The sequence below is a fragment of the Phyllostomus hastatus genome, unplaced genomic scaffold (genome assembly GCF_019186645.2).
Source record: "Phyllostomus hastatus isolate PE091 unplaced genomic scaffold, TTU_PhHast_1.1 phas_contig_40, whole genome shotgun sequence".
In the NCBI taxonomy this organism is placed as follows: Eukaryota; Metazoa; Chordata; class Mammalia; order Chiroptera; family Phyllostomidae; genus Phyllostomus; species Phyllostomus hastatus.
This window is the reverse complement of record NW_025333872.1, coordinates 83,193,927-83,215,418: the sequence shown is the minus strand read 5'-3', so window position 1 is coordinate 83,215,418 and position 21,492 is coordinate 83,193,927. Positions and strand designations below refer to the sequence as shown.

At 39.5% G+C, this 21,492-nt stretch overlaps 1 protein-coding gene across 2 annotated transcripts in view; it reads right to left on the bottom strand.

Annotated features, from left to right (window-relative positions):
* Positions 1-21,492, bottom strand: part of AIG1 (androgen induced 1) — a 210,018-nt gene that overhangs the window by 156,772 nt on the left and 31,754 nt on the right. For both annotated transcript variants that reach the window (XM_045843124.1, XM_045843123.1), the window contains exon 2: positions 8,294-8,449. In XM_045843124.1, coding sequence (XP_045699080.1) covers positions 8,294-8,449 — 156 coding nt within the window. The remainder of the gene's footprint in view (positions 1-8,293; positions 8,450-21,492) is intronic.

Genomic DNA, 21,492 nt, shown 5'->3' with positions numbered 1-21,492 from the left:
TGGCAAGTCCAAGGACAGAAAGTCAACACTTGGTGATAGAAGAGTGGAAAATAGAAAATGCCTAGGTCTCAAATAACAGTGATGAGCAATATCACTCTGAAACTACCTGCTTAACAGGCTTCTTGTCTTGTGAGATATTAAATATCTTTATTGCTTAAGTCACGGTTGGTTGGTTATTCACTCAGCAAATACTGAATTATTCATAGTAGTCCGCTTTCTCAATGGCTCCCGGGGCTTGGGCTGCAGCAGTATATCAGATACACAGCCTCCCTGGCGTCGTAAGGAACGTACCAAGTCAGAGCAGACACACACTACAGAAACAAAACATTAACGTGGAATGTGCCAGTGAATGGTAATCATTATGGAGAATATAAAACAAGGGAAGGGATAGAGAATCATGGGAGGCTAATTTCTATAGGTTATTCATGGAAGCTTTTCTGAAGGTAATCATCCAAGCGGAGACTTTCATGAAATGAAAAAGTGAGCGGGGCGGAGATCTGGGGACATTGTTACTTAGAGGCGAAAGTACCATTAAGTAACTTACACATCCAGTAAGTTTTTAGCTGTTCTTCAAAACAGAGCTCAAATATCGTCATTTCTGGGATGTCTTCCAGGACCTTCCATTCGCTAATATTAATCACTTCCTCTTTTGGGCTACTCTGTACCTTAGACACGTAGCATTATGCTTATTGTGCCCTCTTCTATTTTGCATTAATTTATTTTTATTTTTCCTTTTTATTTTTTAGAGAACGGGGAAGGGAGAGACAAAGAGCGGGATGTTTCTCTAGACACTGATGTGAGAGAGAAACATCGACTGATTACCTTCCATAAGCGCCCCAACCAGGGACTGAACCTACAACGCAGGCATGTGCTCTGACCGAGGATATAATTCTCCGACTGAGAATTATCCTTTTGGTTTGCAGGATGATGTCCAACCAACTAAGCTAAACTGGTCAGGGCCATCATGCCCATAATTTACTAGTAACATAGCTAATAAAATCACCTTCTTGAAACTGCAAGACCCTTGAAAGACAAGATCAATCCTTAGTCTCTGCTATGTTGGCTCCTAGCTCTAAGTACTTGCTGCCTAGTAGACTTTTCTCCTCTGACTGTTCTAGATAGAAATGTGTGGTTTTCACTGTAGTGTGATTAATAATGAGCACTTACAATAAATTCTTTTTTGAAGCAAGATTATGTTTAGTGTTGAAGAAATTTGTCTTGCAAGCATTGAGAAAGCTCACTACTCTGAGTTAGCATGACCATGTACAAACTAAATAGATCACCTAGGCAGAAAATCTTTGGTTTTCATTTAGGAGAAAAGAATATATAAGATGGTTGAGAAGGAAGAGATTCCCTATCAGCTACATCTGTCTAATCACATTAACACCTTTGTCTTTTGAAAAGTCTATCAAAAATGAATTGCAAGACCGCTCACCTAGATTAGGTAAGTACAGTCTTCTGAACATTTCTCCTGGTTGGGGAGAAAAAGGCTCATTTTGCTTATTGATCTTGATGAATCCTCATCTGTAAAACTTCCCTCTTAGGCAACTCAATGAGCACTCATTTCAGGTCGGGGGGAAGCATATTGTTGACTCAACTCTAAATGAACTGGGTTTTGCCATAAAATAAAACCTAACAGATATTGTATTTTTGACTTCAAAGGTGACAGAAAAGGAAAACCACATGTGAAGAAAACTTAAAATATCAGAGAAGGCTTAAAGAAAATTTTAAAAAAAGAATTTGATTGTAGGTAACTGTGTGAAAATTTAGTAAAGAGAGGATCAGTGGATATTAACTGTATTTTAAAATTAAATGCAGAGTTTATAAAATAAAGTAAACAATGTGTTTTTAAAAAATCCCTCTTAATATCAAAACAAAAGGAAGATAGACTTCTGGTCAAAATGGCGGCATAGGCACACATGACTCACCTCCTCGCACAACCACATCAAAATTACAACTACAATATATAACCACCAGCACTCAGGACTGTCAGAAATAAAGTTGAATGGAAGTCTGACAACTAAGGAATTAAAGAAACCACATCTATCCAGACTGGTAGGAGGGGTGGAGATGTGGTATGGGCTGATCTCACATCCACGTTTGGTGGATAAAAATTTGGGACGGATATCTCATGAACAAGGAGTCCCAGCCCCACACCAGGCCCCCCAGCCTAGGGTTCCAGTGCCAGGAAGATAAGACCCCACAACTTCTGGGTGCAAAAACCAATGGGGATTAAGTTGGTGGAAGAAAATTCTGGAGTCCCAGGCATTCTCCTTAAAGAACCTACAAATGAACTTACTCAGACTCACTCCCTCTGAGCTCCAGAACTGGGGTAGCAGTTTGAAAGGCACCAGCGGCATACAAGGAGGAACTGAAGTGTCTGGCATCAAGGCAGGAAGCTGGAGAACAGCTTTCTTCCAGACAGAAAGGAGGGCAGAGGCCATTGTCCCTTTTCTGAGCCCTTCCCCCACAGAGCCAGCAGGCAGGTGCCATAACTGAGACTCTAGCAACCTGGGTAACCCTGTTTGCCCCACCCTGGAAATCCCCTGAGACTCTGTCCCACCCAACTTACGGGCCCACCCAAACTGTTAGCCATGACCTTTCCATACGAATGGCTGGTCTTGGCTCATGCTTCACAACTTCTTAAATCCTATCAAACAAGCAATAGTAGGCCTCAAAAACCTCTCAGCCCCTGTACCCTTTGCTAAGTGACCACCGGCCCGGCACTAGCAGCAGCCAGCCTGGATTCACAAGCTTGGCTTTGCCTGGGCTTGGAGAAGCCCAGTACAAGTAGCAGACACCTCAGATTGGTTCAGAGATCATGCAGGGTGGCCAAAGGGAAAAAACTGGGACAACTGTTATAGCATAATCAATAAAATATAACTTAAAAAAAGAAACAAAAACACAAAAAGAAAGGCATTTGCTTTTATTTATAATCTCAAATAGAATCAAATGCCCTTCTCTTGTGTGTCATATTAACAGACAGTAATATTATTAATTAATATCATTTAAATATTTTCTTTACATTTAAATTAAACTTTTACCTTTAAAATCAGAAATAAATATAATGTATTTTAAATTATAGGGGTATGAAGATCTGAATGTATATGCATCAACATTTTTTTTTCTTAAGGATGGCTTAGAGTTAGCTAGTGTGTCAGTAAATGAAGATTTTTCAAGAAACATTTTTCAAAAGATAATTCCTAGATGCATTTTCTTTGAGTTTGTATTTGAGATTCCAAATTCCGTTTTCCATGTTTCCTCAGGAAGCAGCTACCATACATATAGTTCCCATCACAAGAATGAACACAAGTTTTAAAGGATTCTAGAATAGAATAAAATATTCACGAAGTCTTTAGAAGAACATGATTATAACACCAGAAATGTTTTACTAAGGCAATCAAATTTCAGAAAAGTTCATCCTGGTACATGCTGATTTGTCCCTTCTACACTACATGTTCATCGCAGGTTAGAACATATCCAAACTTCCAGGACGTTCCCGGACACAGTCCCTCTTTATTAAGGGAGGGGCATCTTCCATTGTCCCTGAGTGAGTCAAGGATAGTTTAGCAGCAGCCAGCATCTGGTCTAGAGCAACCAAGTAGCACCAGGGACAAAGGTATACTGGGGAGGTGATGAGACTGAATTACGTGTATTACGCAAGCTGAGCAGCTGCAATTGAATGGGACGCATAGGCTTGAATTAATGGAAAACATACGGCCATTGTCACTACAAGGGCTGCTTAGGATAGCAGTTAGAGACACATGTAGGATTCACCATACTCATTTTCTCTGTTGCTCTTCCTCTTTTTCCTCATCATTTTTTTTTGGTTGAAACCTTAGTCTATTCTCTTAACTAGAAGAGTATCTGCCAGCCAAAAAGTCAATGAACTCACAGGAGACAAAAGACATTCTTAGTCTGATTGCTCCTAATAAGCTTCAGTGCTTCCAGACCACATAATGTCATAGAATTGTTTGTAATGCTTCTTTAAAAGGGTGACAGGGTTCAGAAATAAACTTTACATGGTAAGAGGAGCCTCCCATGGGTTATGCCTGCAAAGTGAGTGGCAAGGCTTTGGGAGTGGTGGTGGTTTCCGGCCATTAGCGTTACTAACCAAGGCCAGCTTAGCATTTATGGGAATCTGCTCAAGTAGGATGACACATGCTACGCTCACTCAAGCAACGCCGCCTGATTTCCTCAAGGTTATGCTGCAACAAACTTTATTCCAATTATCTGTGACTGAAATGTTTCATTATTTTTATACATCCTTGAGATAGAGAGAGTCCATGCAATAGATGCATTAGGGTCATGGGTCACAAAGCCACATTGAGGGCTTTGTGCCCGCTTAAAGCAATTACTGTCAATTCTCAATTGACCTCGTGATGGGAGGAAGCATTAGTGTAAAAAATGCAAATCCTCGATAACCTACCCTGGCTGCTGTAGTCGCCACTGAGGTGACAGAGAGATAATGGGTGCACCAGGAAAAGCTTGGGGTTGAGAGGTCTGTCTCCTCAGGAAAATTTGGGCAGAAGTGATCAATTCAGCTGCCACCGTGCCCTCTATTTTTGCCCTCTGCCTGTTTGCCCTGCACCAGGAAACAAAAATACACACTGCTTTCCCCTGCAAATTTCTGGATGACAGACAAAAGGCGTGGGGCTGAGGAAGGCAGCAGAAAGTGGCAGGGGAGGCGCTCTGAGAGGTGGGCGGTCACCTGGCCATCAGAACCCGGGGCCTGAAGGGACCACGGACAGGTTCTGAGTGGCTCAGCTCGCACCTTCCTCCTCAGGAAGCCGCACCCAAGGCTCTGGGGTTCCTGACTATAACCAACACAGTGAAAGATGTGTAACTGCAAATGTTATAATTAATCATTTGCTCCTATGATAAACCTTCTTACACTATGGATTGCTACGTGTATAACTCTATGTCCAGCAGGTCCTGGGCATTAGTGCTGTTCCCTTCTTTCTCACGTTAAAAAACCCTTCTGGCTGGGCACCTCGCTCCAGGCCAGGGGCCACGGGGAGTGTGAACCCGAAGCCTCTGCGAGTGACTCCTCAGGGCACTGGTCCAGGAAGGGTTCACATTTTTATAAGGAGGAAAGGTAGAACTAAAGTGGAAGTCCAGGACCCGCTGAGCAGCTGGGGGCTCTGAGGGGAGACCCAGGAGGGGCAGGCGGCAGTTCTGAGGTCACAGCAAAGGCAGGGAAAAGAGAGCTAGGAAATAGCCTTGGGGAAAGGAAGGCAAAAGAAGCGATAAAATTATAGGTCTCGATGATGAAAATATATTGGGTTTGTTATAAAAGAGACAACAGACCCAAAATGGAGTCACTCATGGTAGTCCCCAGGTCAGCAAACCAAGATTTAATACTTAGGGTAGCTACAGTTTCCACTGGCCAGGAATGTCACTTTTAACCAGTGAACACGAAATGACCGGGTTGGCATTAGTAAGATAACCAGACTATAGGCTCCTTCCATTCCCCTTAGGAGGGCAACCTCGCCTGCACATTCTTTCCTAATAATTTCTTTTTCCGACCCCTTTCTGCCTTTAAAAAAAATCTTTCCTTTTCTATAGCTTGGTGGAATTCCTTTCTATGTGATAGAGGGGAAGCTGTCCAATTCATGAATCACTGAGTAAAGCCAATTTGATCCCTAACATCACTAGATTAAATTTTTGTTATTTGACAGGTTAAAATGCATGTAAAAAGCTAAGTTCATATCCTTTGTTAATACGATTTTGCAATAAAGTTAATGGGGTCTAAGAAGCAGCCATTTGCCAATTTTTGCTTCAAAATAAATGTGTGTGTATTAAGAGTCAGAAATCTGGTAGAAATTGGATAAATACGTATAAAAAGTCAAATGAAAGAGTAAGAGAGAAACAGTGGAAAATATAAGGGGATTTCTGGAGACTGCTAGCCAGGATTCTTCCAAATACGTAGGTGTGGAGAGAGAGGAGAAGGGAGAGAGGGAGGAAGGCGAGAAACAAATGTAAGAGAGGAACCTAAGACTAGTGACTCTAAAATGGTAAGGGTCTCATAAAAACAGGGAAGATTATTAAAAATGGAAACATTGACTGTAAAATATCAGTGCGCAGGAAAAGAATGAGGTAAAGAAATCAGTGAAGCTGTACCTCTCCGATGGATTATTTGTAAATTTTCCTACGAAGCTCCTCAGCTAGGAAAGGTGCATACATATATAATGGAAACGTGATGTTATGACTTCTGGTTTAAAAGGGGGAGAAGATAGATACCAAAGGTATCATTGCTCTTTCCTCTTTTAAGACACAAAAAAACAACAAAAACGGTAAAATATGGGGGGAATGTCAGATGTGCTCAAACAAGGAATGAAACAAAAAGTCCCTTGTTCATTTTACAAACCAAAAAGTGTACATGGACCAAATAATCTGTGCATAACAAATATCTTAAGTCTCAAGCAGGTGCAAAAAGTTCCTGGCCAAAGTCAGGTCCAACTGTCTGAAGAGCATATGTAATGAGCCTTTGATGAGAGTGGCAAGACTCACAATGCAAGCCCTGGAGACACAGTTTGACATCACATAACAGAAGGAGAGGCAGAGATAATCAAAAACATGGTAATGTTTATCCTTATTTACTTTGGTGTTGTATTACTATTGTATTCCTTCGAGTCAGGGAAGACTTCCAGAGGCAATGACATGTCTATAGAAATACCAAGGGAGTGAGGGATAAAAAGAAACAAAAAAGCACATGGACTTGAATAAGTCCTTTATGCAGGAAGTATATGTTTTTGTACCTTATGCCAATGGCAATTTTCTCTTAGATGACTATTTTGATAGACAAGCATTAGAATTTTATAAGGCAAGTCCAAAGAAGGAAATATTAAATAAGACATAAAACATTTAACTGTGTTACATTAAGCAACTGAATTTGAGAGCTTTTCTAGATAGCTTCAATCTGAGCACCGATTTAGGTTTTCAGGGGATAAGAATGAGAAAAGTGCAACCAGATTATCATAAACCTCCTGTGTTGTTGTCTAGAGCTAAGGGCTGTTTTACTCAGGAATGTATAACTCAGTCCATAAAAAAGGCAATTCAGTGACAGTCTGGGCGCTTATTACCATATTTTACTATATATAGTGTGCTCTTTTTTTCCAAATTATTGAGGAGAAAATAAGGAAGCACGTTATACATGGGTAGTAATACCTGAAACATCTTGTATCTCTGCTTGTGTTTTGTAATTACGTGTTACATAAAATTTCCTGGACCATAAAGTACTCAAAGAGAAATGCTAAAATTCCTTTATAATATAAAAAAACAAGTATCTAAACATAAATAAATAAATAAATAAATAAATAATTGCATTAAAAAATTAAAACGAAAGATTTTTTTTCCTGAAAGTTTTGGCCGAAAATGTGGGTGTGCACTATACATGGCAAAAATTAGTCTTAGAAGAAGCATGCTGAGCTTCCACTAGCCACAGATCTGAAAAATATGAATACGAACCAACTTTCGACTCTTGCTACATTGGACCTTGGATGTAATACATGTAGGTCTAGCTCACTTGGGTGTCTGTTATACCCAGAAATCAGCTGTCACATGAAAGGTCTGAATATGAATTAGGCAATACACTCTTACTTGCACTCACAGTTTGAGATTTATGAGTTCTCTCACCTCCTGGCTCTACACCCATTAAAAAAATCTGCAGAATCTCATAGGTTCCTGGTCTTTTAAAGATATATGGTTTATGTTTCAGACAGACCCTAACAGATCCAAATATTAAACATTTACTTAAGTGATATTGGCTAATGGCACAGTTGGGTAACAGAAGAAGTATAAAATAATGCTGACTTCGTCTCTCTCAAATTCAAAAACACTAGAATGATCATAGACCCAAGGGCCATACATTTCCAGTTTGGGCAGTTTAAGAAACTGCTGAATTGTGTCTCCCCGAAATTCCTATGTCGAAGTCCTAATCTCATAGTACTTCAGACTGTATTTAGAGGTAGGACCTTTAAAAAAAAAAAGTAAGGTTCAATGAGGTCATTGCAGGAGGTGGGGCTAATCCAATATGTGTCCCTAGAGGCCACTTATAAGCCAAGGAGAGAGGCCCCAGAGAAATCAACCCTTAATCTCAAAGTTCTAGCCCCCAGAACTGTGGGGCAGAAAATAAATTTCTGCTGTTTAAGCCACCCAGTCTGTGATGCTTTGTGATGGCAGTTAGAGCAAACTAACATTTCAATCACCTATAATGAGTCATTTTTCTCTCGGAAGTCTGAAATAAGGCCCAAGTTTCTTTGTGGTTAAATGCATTCTACATCATACTCACAACCCCGACAGGAAAGGCCAACACAGCTAACATCCAGTCCCGAAGAGAGATGAGCTTCCTGAGCTGTCTCTCTTGTTCTTGGTTCCCACTTCCTCTAGTCAGAAGACTAGAAAGATCAGTCAGCACACAGATGCCAAAAAAGACAGCCTGGATCACCTGGAGAGAGACAACGGCTGGCATTAGTCCATGACAGCTACACGTGGGCAACACAGCTGATGATAAGAGAAGGTCAGATGCACATTTAAAGAGCGGGTCATAAACATAAAAGAAAGAGAAAGGCGGGTGATAAAGGTAATCTTAAAAACATTACTTCCATTTTTGCTCACCTAAGGACAAATGCAAAACATGGATGCACACACACAGTTCAACAGAAAGGCACCAATTACCAAAACGACATGCCCATGACTTTAAAATATCACATTTATGGTCTAGTTGTATTGACTAGTGGGGTTTAACAAATATCGAAGATGTGCAAAGAGAATCAGGGTAGTCTAAATAATAAATGAGACAATTTAGTGTGAATGTGAAGAAACCTTTTTATGCTTTAGAAATTTCTACCAGAAGAGGTGGTAGAAAGAGTCTAGCCCATGAGTCATAGAGAAATCAACCAAATGCAATAATCAAGACTGATGCAGAGCAAATTGCTGTCCAACTGGAACTAAATACTCCTCAGGTTTTCAGTGTTTATGAACTAAAATCTTTACAAAGCATTGTTAACTTAGATACTCAAACTTAGATAGTCATTTCCCCAAAATAAAACGACCAACCGTACATTCCCAAATCAATTACAAATTGCATTACTTACCTTGGCTGTGCTTTACTTGGACTACCACAGAGAAACACAGAAACACTATTGCCCAATGATTTGTGAAATTCTTAAAGCGAGGGTACAGTATTGATGATCCAGAGCCATTGGTGGCGGCAGGCAGCATACCGTAATATGGCTTGGCAAATGACAACTGAAATTATGGAAAGGACAGAAAATATATTCTCTGGGCTCAAAACCATGCCCATTTAGCAGCAAGAAGAGATTTAGGGGGATTCTTCTGGTTCCTTCTACCAGAAATAATTTTCAGAAGATGTATGTATTTGTAAAAGACACAATTGGACTCACTACCTGTTTAGAAAACATAATTTTTTCTTGGCAGATTTCCACACTGGCTGTGGAGAGAACCTGGGAAAGCTCTGTCATCAGCTTCCCCAGTGATGCACAGAACAAAGGGAAGAGGGGGCCCGAATCCTACCTGCTTCCACCCCTCTGCACAGCACTGGCATGCTCACACTTACAGAAGCCACTTTGAAAATTCCCCGGAACGAAGGCTCCATCATCGGATTTAGTTAAATAAACAAAAATCCTGCAATGTGTTTATATATAATACACTGGGCTCTTTGGAGCTCACCAAATCCTGCTGCTATTAGCCAGTCTTAGCCAGAGTAATGTCACATTCTGCCTAATAACTTAGACTCTCTTTTTGCTCCAATGACTTAGGTTTATTGTTGTTCTTTCTAGAACCGGAAAAACCAGAGTAGGAGAAGCTCAGACTTCCACACCTGAGCATGGCACAACTGAACAGCTGGCACAAATCATGTAGTGATGACCAGAAATAATTTAAATGACTCAGGGAATAACTTTATACTTGAAACATTTTCCTAGCGTATCTTATGAATTCAGACGTTATGTCTGTAGGTCAACCCTAACAGGATTTGAGAAATTGAAGTGGCCATATTCAGGAATAATCATATTCATACCAATCTGCCCAGAGAACCTACTGAAAAGTATTCTGTCTAATCAATAATCAGGGAAATGCAAATTTAGATCATAATAATATTACATTTGTCATCTATATAATTACTCACAGATTAATTCTGACAGTACCAACGGTTATAAGGATGTGAAACAACTAGAAACCTTATGGTGGGAAAGCAAGTTAGGACAACCACTTTGAAGAACAACGGGCAATAATTTAGTCATGTAAAGATTCAAATACCCTATTGTCTGCTGACTTTGCTGTGAAGGGCACTCCCGACAGAAACCCTCCCCTACCTACAGGTGTGCTGGTCACATCTGTACGAAAGCTGGTTTCAGCAGTCGCTGCTTCAAACCAGCCGGAAAGATCCAAATGTCTCCCAATAGCTGACTGGATGAATAAACTGTGCTGTATATCCACACGATGGAATTCTAAGCACGAATCGATTTTTCATTCTCACAACAACAAAACATTAAACAACAACAAAAAAAGAAACCAGAAAAAAACCTACATTTTGAAATTAAATAACATTTCAAAAAATGCAAAGATAATTTTAAGAATGCATGTATATGAAGAAAAATATGAAGAAATGCCTGGGAATTCATGACATTGAATTCAGGTACATCGGTGAGGAAGAATAATTGGGGAAAGGACACAAGGGCCTTAATTGTACTGATGACATTTTAGTTCTTAAGCTGATTATGAAGTACATAGAGGTTTATTAATTATTCTCTGTATAATTCATTACAACAAAATATTTTCACATGACTTAAAAGTCATGTAAAAAAGAGTGGTTTTTATGCTTTGGGGATATAGTTACTCTCTTTCAATTCCTTTCCTTCCAACTTAGTTTCTCCTACTTTTTTTTTAAAGATTTTATTTATTTATTTTTAGAAAGGGGGAAAGGAAGGAGAAAGAGAGGTAAAGAAACATCAGTGTGTGGTTGCCTCTCACACACCCCATTCTGGGGATCTAACTCACACCCCAGGCGTGTGTCCTGACTGGCAATCGAACCAGAAACCCTTTGGTTCACAGACTGGCACTCAATCCACTGAGCCACACCAGCCAGGGAAGTTTCTCCTACTGTTAAAGACTGGTTAATAACAGCAGGATTTAGTGAGCTGCAAATTAAGTAAAGTAAGTGAATTTTAAAATTCCATGATTAAGTAACTAGTACCAGATTTGCCTTTTTAACCATAAACAACTAGACATTTGAAATTAATACATAATCAAGCTTTTCATATTTTGGACTTCCCTTCTGCAACTGGCCAGAGAAATCTTTTTTTTTAAAGGGATCATCTGATGAAGTCAGGCATACCTTGAAATTCTCTCTCTCTCTCTGTCTCTCCCCCCCCGCCCCCCCTCTTGCCAGATAAAGTAATATAATGGCAGCAGTGACTGTATTCACAGGATCTTCTAAAATCCAGCGGGAGGGGATTCTACAAGTGTTAACATCACTGAGGTCATTTTAGAATTCTACCTACCACAAACTGTAGGTTACACAATTTTCAGAATTCACTCAGAATGGAGACTTATTCAAGTTCTGACCAATCAAACAGGGAGGCCTTATTGACTACTACAGGTGTTCGGTAGAAACCCAGGAAATTTCATACCTAAATACTGGTGCTAAAACAGCCTTGCAGTAGAGCTTCTCTGGGTCCACTCCAACAATACTTAAAAACAAGCCTCAAAAATATCAAGCTGATCTGTAAGTAACTGAAATGCCTGCAAACACAAAATTCTACAATCTTTAAAGGGGGATAACACAATGCAATTATTCAACAATATCCAACATTAGAATAGCCAACATCCATATAAAAAATTATTAGACATGCCAGAAAGTCAGAAATCCTTAACCAGGAGAAAACCCATTCAACAAAAACAGATACATGACAGAAATATTGTAATTGGCAGATGAGAACATTAAAAAAACAAATTAAATAAGTTCAAGAAGTTAAATGAAAATGAGAGAAATAAAAGACATATTAAAAACCCCAAGATAAAACATTTAAACATTAGAAAGACATTATCTAGAATTAAAAAATCACTGGCATAATAAAAGTCACTGAAATAATAGCATATTACACACTGCAGAAGGAAAGATTAAAAACTGAACACAGATTTTACAGAACATTTATCCCACTAATAATCAAGAGAAACAGAAAAATAAAAAGAAACATAAAAAAGTTATCAATGAACTAATCCTAATACTAAAAATGCCTACTCATGAGTGCAGATTCAAAAATTGTAAATAATTCCATATTCACTCTTTAAAAAAAAACTGAATACATAGCAACAGAAACTATCCAAAAGAAATCAGAGGAAGAAAGACATTTAAGTTAATAGAATTTCAGCGTACTGTCAGAATATGTCAAGCAGACTAATAATATGTATACTCGAGTCCTAAAGGAGAAGAGGGAGATCATGTAGAAAGTACTTTAAGAAATAATGACTGAAGTTTTTCCAAATGTCATGAGAATTAGACTCACAGATTCAACAAGCTAAACAAAGAAAACTACATAAGGAACACTGCAATCAAATACTGACAATTTGGGATGAGATATTAAGCGATGCTAGAGAAAAGAGATACATCATAAACAGAAAAATAAAGACAAGAAATATGCAGACTTTTCATGTAAAACAACACAAGCCAAAACACACTGGTACCTTTAAAGTCCTCTAAGGGGGGGAAATTGTCAAAGATGAGAGACTATTTCAGACAAAGAGAAGCAGAGAGGACTCATCATCAGCAGACTTTCACTGTAAAAAATACTAAAGGAATGGAGACTAGGACACTGGGTACAACTTTAGCCCTATTCGAGGCCATGACAACTGCCAAAAATAGAACATATGTGGATAAGTATAACAGAGTTAACTTCTAATTTATTTTACTTTTTAAAGATAATTGACTAAAACAAAAACATGATATATTATAAGGTTTTAAACACATTTAGAAATAAAATTATGACAACAATAGCACAGAGGATGAGGAGGGAGGAATGAAATACAGACTGTTGTTAAGTTCCTAGTTATATATAAAGTGATATACCATGATTTGGAAGTGGACAGTGATAAATTAAAGACATATACTCTGAACTCTAGAGCAACCACTAAAAGAATAAAGTAGAGATTTTAGCTAACGTATTAATTGTCTCTGCTGCAAAACAAATCACTACACACTTAGCAGTTTAGAATACCCATTTATTAGTTCACGATTCTGTAGGTCAGAAGCCCAGGTAGGTTATTCCGGCTTCAATGCTCAGGGAACTATAACACCAAAACCCAAGCGGTCCGCACACAGGGCTCTTGTCTCGAGGATTCATTAAAGGGTTTACTTCTAAGCCCACCTGGTTGGTTGTTGGTAGAATCCAGTCCCTGTCGACTGTAGAACTGGGGTTCAAGTTTCCTGGCTGGCAGTTGGCCAGAGTTACTCTCACTCCCTTGCATCTGCTCTCCAACCTTCACAACTGGCCATGTCCATTGTCAAAACGAGCAGCAGAATACAAACGCACTTCATGATTCTGGTATCTCTAACTATTCCTTCTGCCATTGAACCAAAAAAGCTTTCTGCCTTTAATGCTTCATGCGGGAATACCAGGCTTCCATGGATAACGTCCATTTCTTATGGTCAACTGCGCCATATATCATAACACAACCAGAGGGGTTATGGCTCATTAATACAGAGGTTCTTGAGACTAGAGGGGGACATCTTTGGGGGGCAATTTAAGAATTCTGTTTCTCACAGACAATAAGCCAATAGTGGAAATAAAATGAAATACTAACAAAATGAAGACAGCCAAAAAGAAGTCAGAGGTTGGGAGAAAGGAACAAAGAATAGATGAGGCAAAGAAAACAATAAACTATCAGACTTCAAGCCAATGACGCTTATAATTACATTAAATGCAAGTGGTTTAAACTCTCCAGTTAAAAATCAGAGACTGACAGATTGCATTTAAAAATTGAACAAGCAAAAAAGCACTTTAAGCACAAAGTTACAGATTTGTTAGAAGCGTATGGATGCAAACACTAAACATAAGCTGGAATTGTTATGTTAATATCAAAAGTAAGTTTCAAGATTAAGAAATATTACCAAAAATATAGAGGAGCACTTCATAATAATAAAGGGTCATTAAAATGGCGTAATAATCTTAAATGTGTATGCACCTAGTAGCTGAGCTTCAAAATAGAGGAAACAAAACCTGACTTAGTAAGGGATTAAATTACTCAATAAAGTTTGTTAAATAAATAACAATTCAGTGATTCTTGGCAAGCAGATGCTTTTCTGAAGATTTATAAAAGAAAGGGGGAACCTTAAAATGAGAAAGGGGGAACAGAAGCTTGCACTCTAGCGTACAAAAACAAAATAATTTCTGCAAATATAAATGCAACAGTCTAAACGTTTTGCCTTTTATAAGATCAATGGTACAATGAAATGTTATACTTCTCTATTGTTGATTTACCTTCTTCTTATCCAGTGGTGTTATCTAACACAGCAGTCCCCTATCACCTGGTGGCTACCCTGTCACTGTCTGAGGACCTCTCCAGTAGCTGGCCCCCTGCCTGTCAGCACCGCAGGGGAAGACTCCCCCAGAGGGCATACTCACAGGTCAGGAAAAACAGCTAGTACAACCCGATCTCCTCTTAATTTACAAACAAGAGGCAGAGAGGGCACTGTTAGCCTCTGCGAGGTTTTTTGTTTTTTTTTCAGTTTTTTTTTGTTTTTAAATTCAAACTCATACTGACTAATTCTCAAAAGATGATCACAGAAATTATGGAATAGGTTACCATTCCCTGGGGACAAACACGGACTGACTTTTGGTTATTTGCTCACTTAAGATGCAATTAACCAACACTGTTAAACCATGTCAGATTTCTGCTTCAGGATTAGAATTTGATTTGAGCTGACAGCTAACAAATCACATTAGAGACATTTTACTTGTGTTTTTCTATTGCCTATAGGTGTCATGTTGTCCACTGCAACTCAAAACTCATTAAAATAACTGTTAAAAATGTAAAGGGTGCCTGGAGGGGCACAGGAGAATCCTAAGCAGGATCCCTTGGAAGCATTACTTGGCTCTAGCCATTCTGCAGAGCTGGCGTGTCCACACCATCAACTCAGCATGACGCACACATGCACCATCTGGCTTGGAGTTCGTAGAGGCTGGTTGCTCTTATAGTTTTGTGCCATGTGTAGAGGTGAAGTGGTCAGTTGTACCATTTCTCCCCACGAAATATAAACAGGGATTTGTCAGAATGAGAAACATATCCCAGGTCATTTTTGAGTCACTCTAGCAGTTGTTCTTCTAGGACATTCCCTGCTGTTTCATTCCTTCTGCACCTTCTCTCCACCGCCCCAACTCCCCTGTCAGGAAATCGCTGCATTTTTCTGAGTCCTTCTACGTGTAGGATTCATTTCCACAAGCGTGGGAATGTGCCCCAATTCCATTCATATCCTTATACTTTTTACACATAAGTGGTTTTCATTAAATTAATATTTTTTCCTTTTTCCTCTGGAATGCACTAAACTAGTACTAAATTGTTTGTATTATGGGGCAAATTGATTAGACTTCTACCAGTTAGTCCCAAATATATGTGATAGGGCTTATACAGAATATGTTTTTTATTTCATTTTATTAGATCATTTCAATATCTTCAATTATGTGTAATTGCACCAAACCTATAGTCTATATATCATGTCATTACTTGAATTAGTTGATAATTTGTACATTTCTGCTTAATTGGCCAATGCAGCACATTAAATAAGAAATTGAATCATTATTTATACGAATTTTTGAAGACCAGATTATAGCCATCCTGACCTTGGGGAGTAAAATTTCCAGTGACTTATACTACGGTGTACCACATTTTACTTGTATTGTACTTCCATAAAATGAACATAATGAGCACCCTAATGTTTATTTTGAAGGTTTTGCTTGAAGTTACTTTGAGATGGAAGAAACGAGAAGATGGAACTCTGAGGGGTGGCAATGAGACCAGAACGATACAGATCGTGAAATGGAGAGAAACTGTGGGGAGAGCAGATGGGAAGGAGGCAGGGAGATTTGCAGGTGCCACAAGGGAGGTCCTAGAGGGGTCCTCCGTGTGAGAGGATGAGAGCGTTACTTTAAGGGCAAATGCTGAAGAAGAAATGAAAATCTACCCGAACTGTTTTATCATTAGAGAACAGAATATTCTATAACTTTTAATAAATGCATATGTAGTCTAGGAAAGAACAGTATACTGGATAGATAGATAACACGCATACACCACATACACGGTATTTGTGTGTGGTGTCCGTGTGTGTGATTTCTCCCATGCAGAATGCTGACTAACACCTTTAGAGAAACGGTGTGAGCTCGAGGCCATCCTGTACCTCACCTACAGTCACAGAGCCTGCGGCACTGTAGGACAAAAACATTACTTTGTTTTCAGTTCATAAAACTTTCAAGGCAGTCCTTGCCAGAAACCAGTCCACGGCAGTATCTGTGCTCAGTGAAGAGTGAATTTGACTGAAGGAGTTAAATAATATGTGTGAAGGATCCAAAAGCCATAAAATAGCAGGACCATTAAACATGATCTTCAAGGGATTCCCCCTCCCTTCCACACACATCTTACTTTTTAATGGTGCATAATTCCTTCTCCTTATTGTCAAGATCAAGAGTGAATGCCAAAAGAATTTCGGCACCATGGGACAGTAACTCAGTGTGAAATCAGCTGAATGAATCCCACAAGGATTCCTTTGCATTGGTTTCCCGTGCCTTCCTCGCCTGAGACAACCAGACATCCCTAGCAGTCCTACATCCATGGGGGTCCGTCTCAGTGACAGAGAGTATGGAGTCTACCAGTGACATGGAAGCTATGATCAGTTACATGTCTGAATGCTGCTCTCTAGAGAAATCAATGCATTTAGAAGTACCAGAGGCTCTCTCTGCCTCCCTCAGCCACTGAGACTATATCCATCAGATGCACTGCCTGGTGAATTTTCCTCCAGTACCCTGGGAGAGGGTTTGCTTGAATAAGCCAATATGGTTCTCTAACTGTAATGATTGCAACTCTATTTTTCCAAATCTGTCATTTAAGTGATGTGCTTTAAGCCCAAGCATTTTCAAGGAATCTTCACCACAAGCATTTTTGAGGAGATGGACTCACTGCATCATCAAGCCCGTGGTTTTCAGAATGTGATTTAGAATCCTTGCCCATGTACGCAGACATTTACCTCATACTGCTCTATCTCATTACTGAAAATCGATGAAGTAAGCCATAAATCACTCTGGCAAACAATTCATTCAGATAGAAAGAAAGAAAAATAAGCTTTGCAGTCAGAAATAATGCATTTAGATAAGCAGCTTTGGAAAGGAAAGCTTGTCCACAAAATTTGTTACAATATCACATAATCGCTTTCAAGATATAAGTAGCAGGGAGAAGAGTCATCTGAAGAAGGCATTTGGCGTGGCTTCACGAAAGGGCGTGATCATGCCGTGTTCCAGCAGCAGCCCGGGGACAGCATGCACGGCAGGACCCTGCCAGAGATTCCGTTCTAATCTACAAATAATAACACAAGCCCCACTCTGGGTGGTTCCACTGCACTTCACTGATACTACGAGCTACTCCACACTTGTATAGGCTTAAAGATTTTTGAAACTATTAATATTAGCATGAATTTTTGTGAAAACTATTAAACATACCATTGATTTATTTAGTAAATATTTATTAATATGTACAAAGCACTTAACAAACTACTAATGCAGACAGGCAGACTATTAAATGATTGTACACTGTGCTGTAAACGTGAATGTGCTTAGAAGTGTTTATGTTCTAACTTAGTGCACTGTTTACTTGCTAAGTATACAATATCTAGATGTAAGCATGATAATGGTAATTATCAATTATTGAAAAGGATGCATCTTTTATAAGAGAAGTCTATTCTGAAGATTTTCTAACATTATAAAATGTTTTTTACCCTTCCAAATTTTTACTCATGGTAACAAATTACTTCAGAAGATGATTTAAGTGCCAAACATAATCACTCAAGAGCTAGATAAATCTGCAACCTAAACAAAAAGGACCTAGACCTGAAGTAAGACCAAATCAGATCTTAACTGATTAGATGTTATAGAATCAGATAATCTCACATGCTCATGCATGATCTATGCATCATAAACTAAATTGTATATATTACGAGCATACACACGGGCAGGTGAAACTGTGTGAATATAGCCAATAGAAAGACATGACATCTGTCCCTATCAGTTGCTATTTAAAATACTCAGAAATCTGTTGATTTGGGTCTAACATTGCGTCTACGTAAAGGCTATGTCTATGCAATTGTGAACAACTACTCGGCAGGGAAGTGAGTGTTAGAACAGCTATAAAGGCAGCCCCCTGTTTCTGGATGCTGACTTCCGCCTTCGGAAATAGGATCTTTCAGACACAAGCTGCTGGGTGGGCTTAGAGAAGCCTCAATCCCTATCAGACGATGTTTGCTTTTTCTAACTCAACCTGGCCATTGTTATACCATATTAATTGGTCTAATCTTATCATTTTGAAGTTTACTGATGCAGAGCCTACAAGGTGTGATTTACTGTTCTCTTCATTTCAGTTCTCCGCCAGTTCACCAATGAATCCACAATATTTTACCTCTAGATGGAGTATTTGTAAAATCCCAGGACTCTTTCAGTTTGAGAGAATATGAAGCTAGAGACTGTGGTTGGAGAATGATCTAGAAATCAAGCTGTTCCCGACGACAGTGAGATGCAGGGGAGGCCTTGGTAGTCAGCTCCAGGGTGGATAAGACAAAAGTCGGCAGCGTTGAGGAGGAAAAAGTACTGTGAGGAGTGGTGTTATTGTAAATTCTGGGGCAAAATATGAAAAAAATAGGTTCTAAAAATGTCAGCGATATTGTAGAAATCTATAAATTAAGTATATTAATATAAAATACATGTCTATAAAACAATTAATAACTGCGTGCCTTACATCAATAGAAATATAAACAAGGCATTTTCCTTTCAGTTACATCAAAGTGACTGCATCTTCTTTTGATTTTGACACATATTTGTTCTAATGAATATACAAAGTATGTGTTTAAATGCTAATAGGAAAAAAACATCAAAAACCAAAGTTGTATATGGACAGAACAATTAAAACAAATGGCGAATATACCCCATAAAGGGATAAAGCTAGTCTCATCACTTTTGTTGTGGGTGGAATAAAGAAGGAAATTCAAAATCTTCTGCCGTTCCAACAGGTATTAATAAAAATACACCTTTCTTCTAAAACCAGTAATTCCTCTGCAAACCTCTCCTGAGAGAAATAATTCAACAACACCCATCAAGAAAAAATATTTTTGGTGGTGACCACAGTGAACAGTCTAAAGGCAATACCTGAAATAAACCCCAATCAAAATCTACACCAAAAATCATGATATACTGCATTTTTCCAAAAGTGCATAATGCTTATAATGACCTTCTATGTGGCAGTTTATATGACATCTAATGGGCTTTCACTTAGGTTGTTTTGCTAGTTGGCCCTTTCCTGTTCCCCGTTGGACACGACACTGACTCCCAGCTGGGTCTTCCTTACCTTCTCAATCTCTAACCCCTGGTGCACCCAAGGCCCAGTCATTGAACCTCCTCTCTCTTCCAGCTGCAGTTGGGTCAGCCCCTGGGAGATCTGACCCCGCCTCCTGACTTTCCATACCATCTCCATGGTAATGACTCCTGCACTTTCATCTCCAGCCCATGCCCCTCCCTTGGATTCCTCTCCTGGAACGTGGCTAAGGGGAACCAAAATATATAGGTCTTTTGCTGGATTGTTTTCTGAGATTTAACATTATATCTGAAAAAGACATAATGAACCTTTCAAGGCTTTAGGACCTTATTCACCATAAAGGCAAACATTTACGGACAAAAGCAGGGTGCATTTTATCTCAAGCAGGATTAGAATTTTTGTCAGAGAGCTCCTAGGTACACAAAATATGTTGCTGCCTCTTTCAAGTCTCAGCTAAGCCTGATGCACATATATCTCTCCCACCAAAACACATCGCAATGCATCTATTGCTCCAACCAAGCTGCATAATGTTTATTTGCATGTTCATGTATCATTTGTAAATATTTCAGCTCCCATGTAATTCTCTGCATCAGAGAGATCTGAGGGAATGATCTCTGGAGAGTAACTGGTGAAACAGGCTATGCGTTGCCAGGAATTTTCCTTGATGATCTTTACTCAGAGGATTATCTCTCCACACATCATTTCTCTAGAGATCCCTTGTGTACACTTAAACAAAAGTCCCTCAGACCCAGAATCAGGTGCTCCTTCTTTCATGTTTTGTAAATACCTGTAATGTGGCACTTAACAAATTGCACAGTAATTATCTGTTGATGTTTCTGTAGCACCTTCTACAGTGTGAGAGCGCCGTGGGCACAGAGGAAGTCTTATTCATCTTTGCATCCCCAGAGCCTAGCGCGGTGCCCATTCATAAAAGCAGACACCGAGGGAGGATACAAACATGAAAGGTTTCTTGCTTTAAGAAGTTCAGATTGGGGTAATCAAAAGAAGCGAACACTTACAATGCAACATAATATAGTCTAGACTGGTGGGGAAGAAGGGAAAGGGTCTCCCCTGGAGTGGGTTCTGTCTGAGTTGAGTTCTGCAGAATGAGTGAGAGGCAGTCCCTAGAAGGAGGGTGGCAAGCGGGGCAGTGTGCCTGTTCTGGGAAAAAGCAGCGGCACTCCTAAAGGGAAGGCAGATTGATAGAAGGAACTGTCAGCAGGTCGGGAGACCAGTCACGTCAGGTAGAGAAGGTACATTGTCAAGAGATAAGGTGGAAGAAGCAGAGAGGGGCCTGAGTATGACTAGGTTTAGAAAACTATGACAAAGAGTTTAAAGGAAAAGGAAAAGCGCTAAAGGAAAAAATGGAACCACTATAGAGTTTTAAACAAGGAGTAGCACATTTGGAAAGATCACTGTGAGAACAGATAATGGATTAGAGCGCGACAACATTGAAGGCAGAGGGGCCAGCCAGGAGGCTGTTTAAGAAGGCCAAGTGTGAGAACATGTGGGAACAGGAAAAAAGGCAGTGGTCATAGAGATGAAGGCCAAGACTGGAACCACGTTAAGGATGTGAAGGAGGAAGACTGACCAGCACTGGATATGGAAGGAGAAAGGAGAAAGAAGAATCAATAACCACATCCATGTTTCCAGGCTACTGGAAAGGGTGCCATTGACCAAGATGCAGAGCACATTGACAAATTTCACTTTCTGACATATTACACTTAAGGTGCCTTTGGGGCACTTAAATGGAGAGGTCCATCAGGTACTTAGACAGGTGTTTGTAGTGTTTGTAGCATAGGAAAACAGCCTTTCGAAACTTCAGAATACTGCTTTGTCAGCGAACCCATGGGAGCGAACAAGCTCCACCAGAATGAAAGTTTGCAGGAGGACAACAATGAGTCT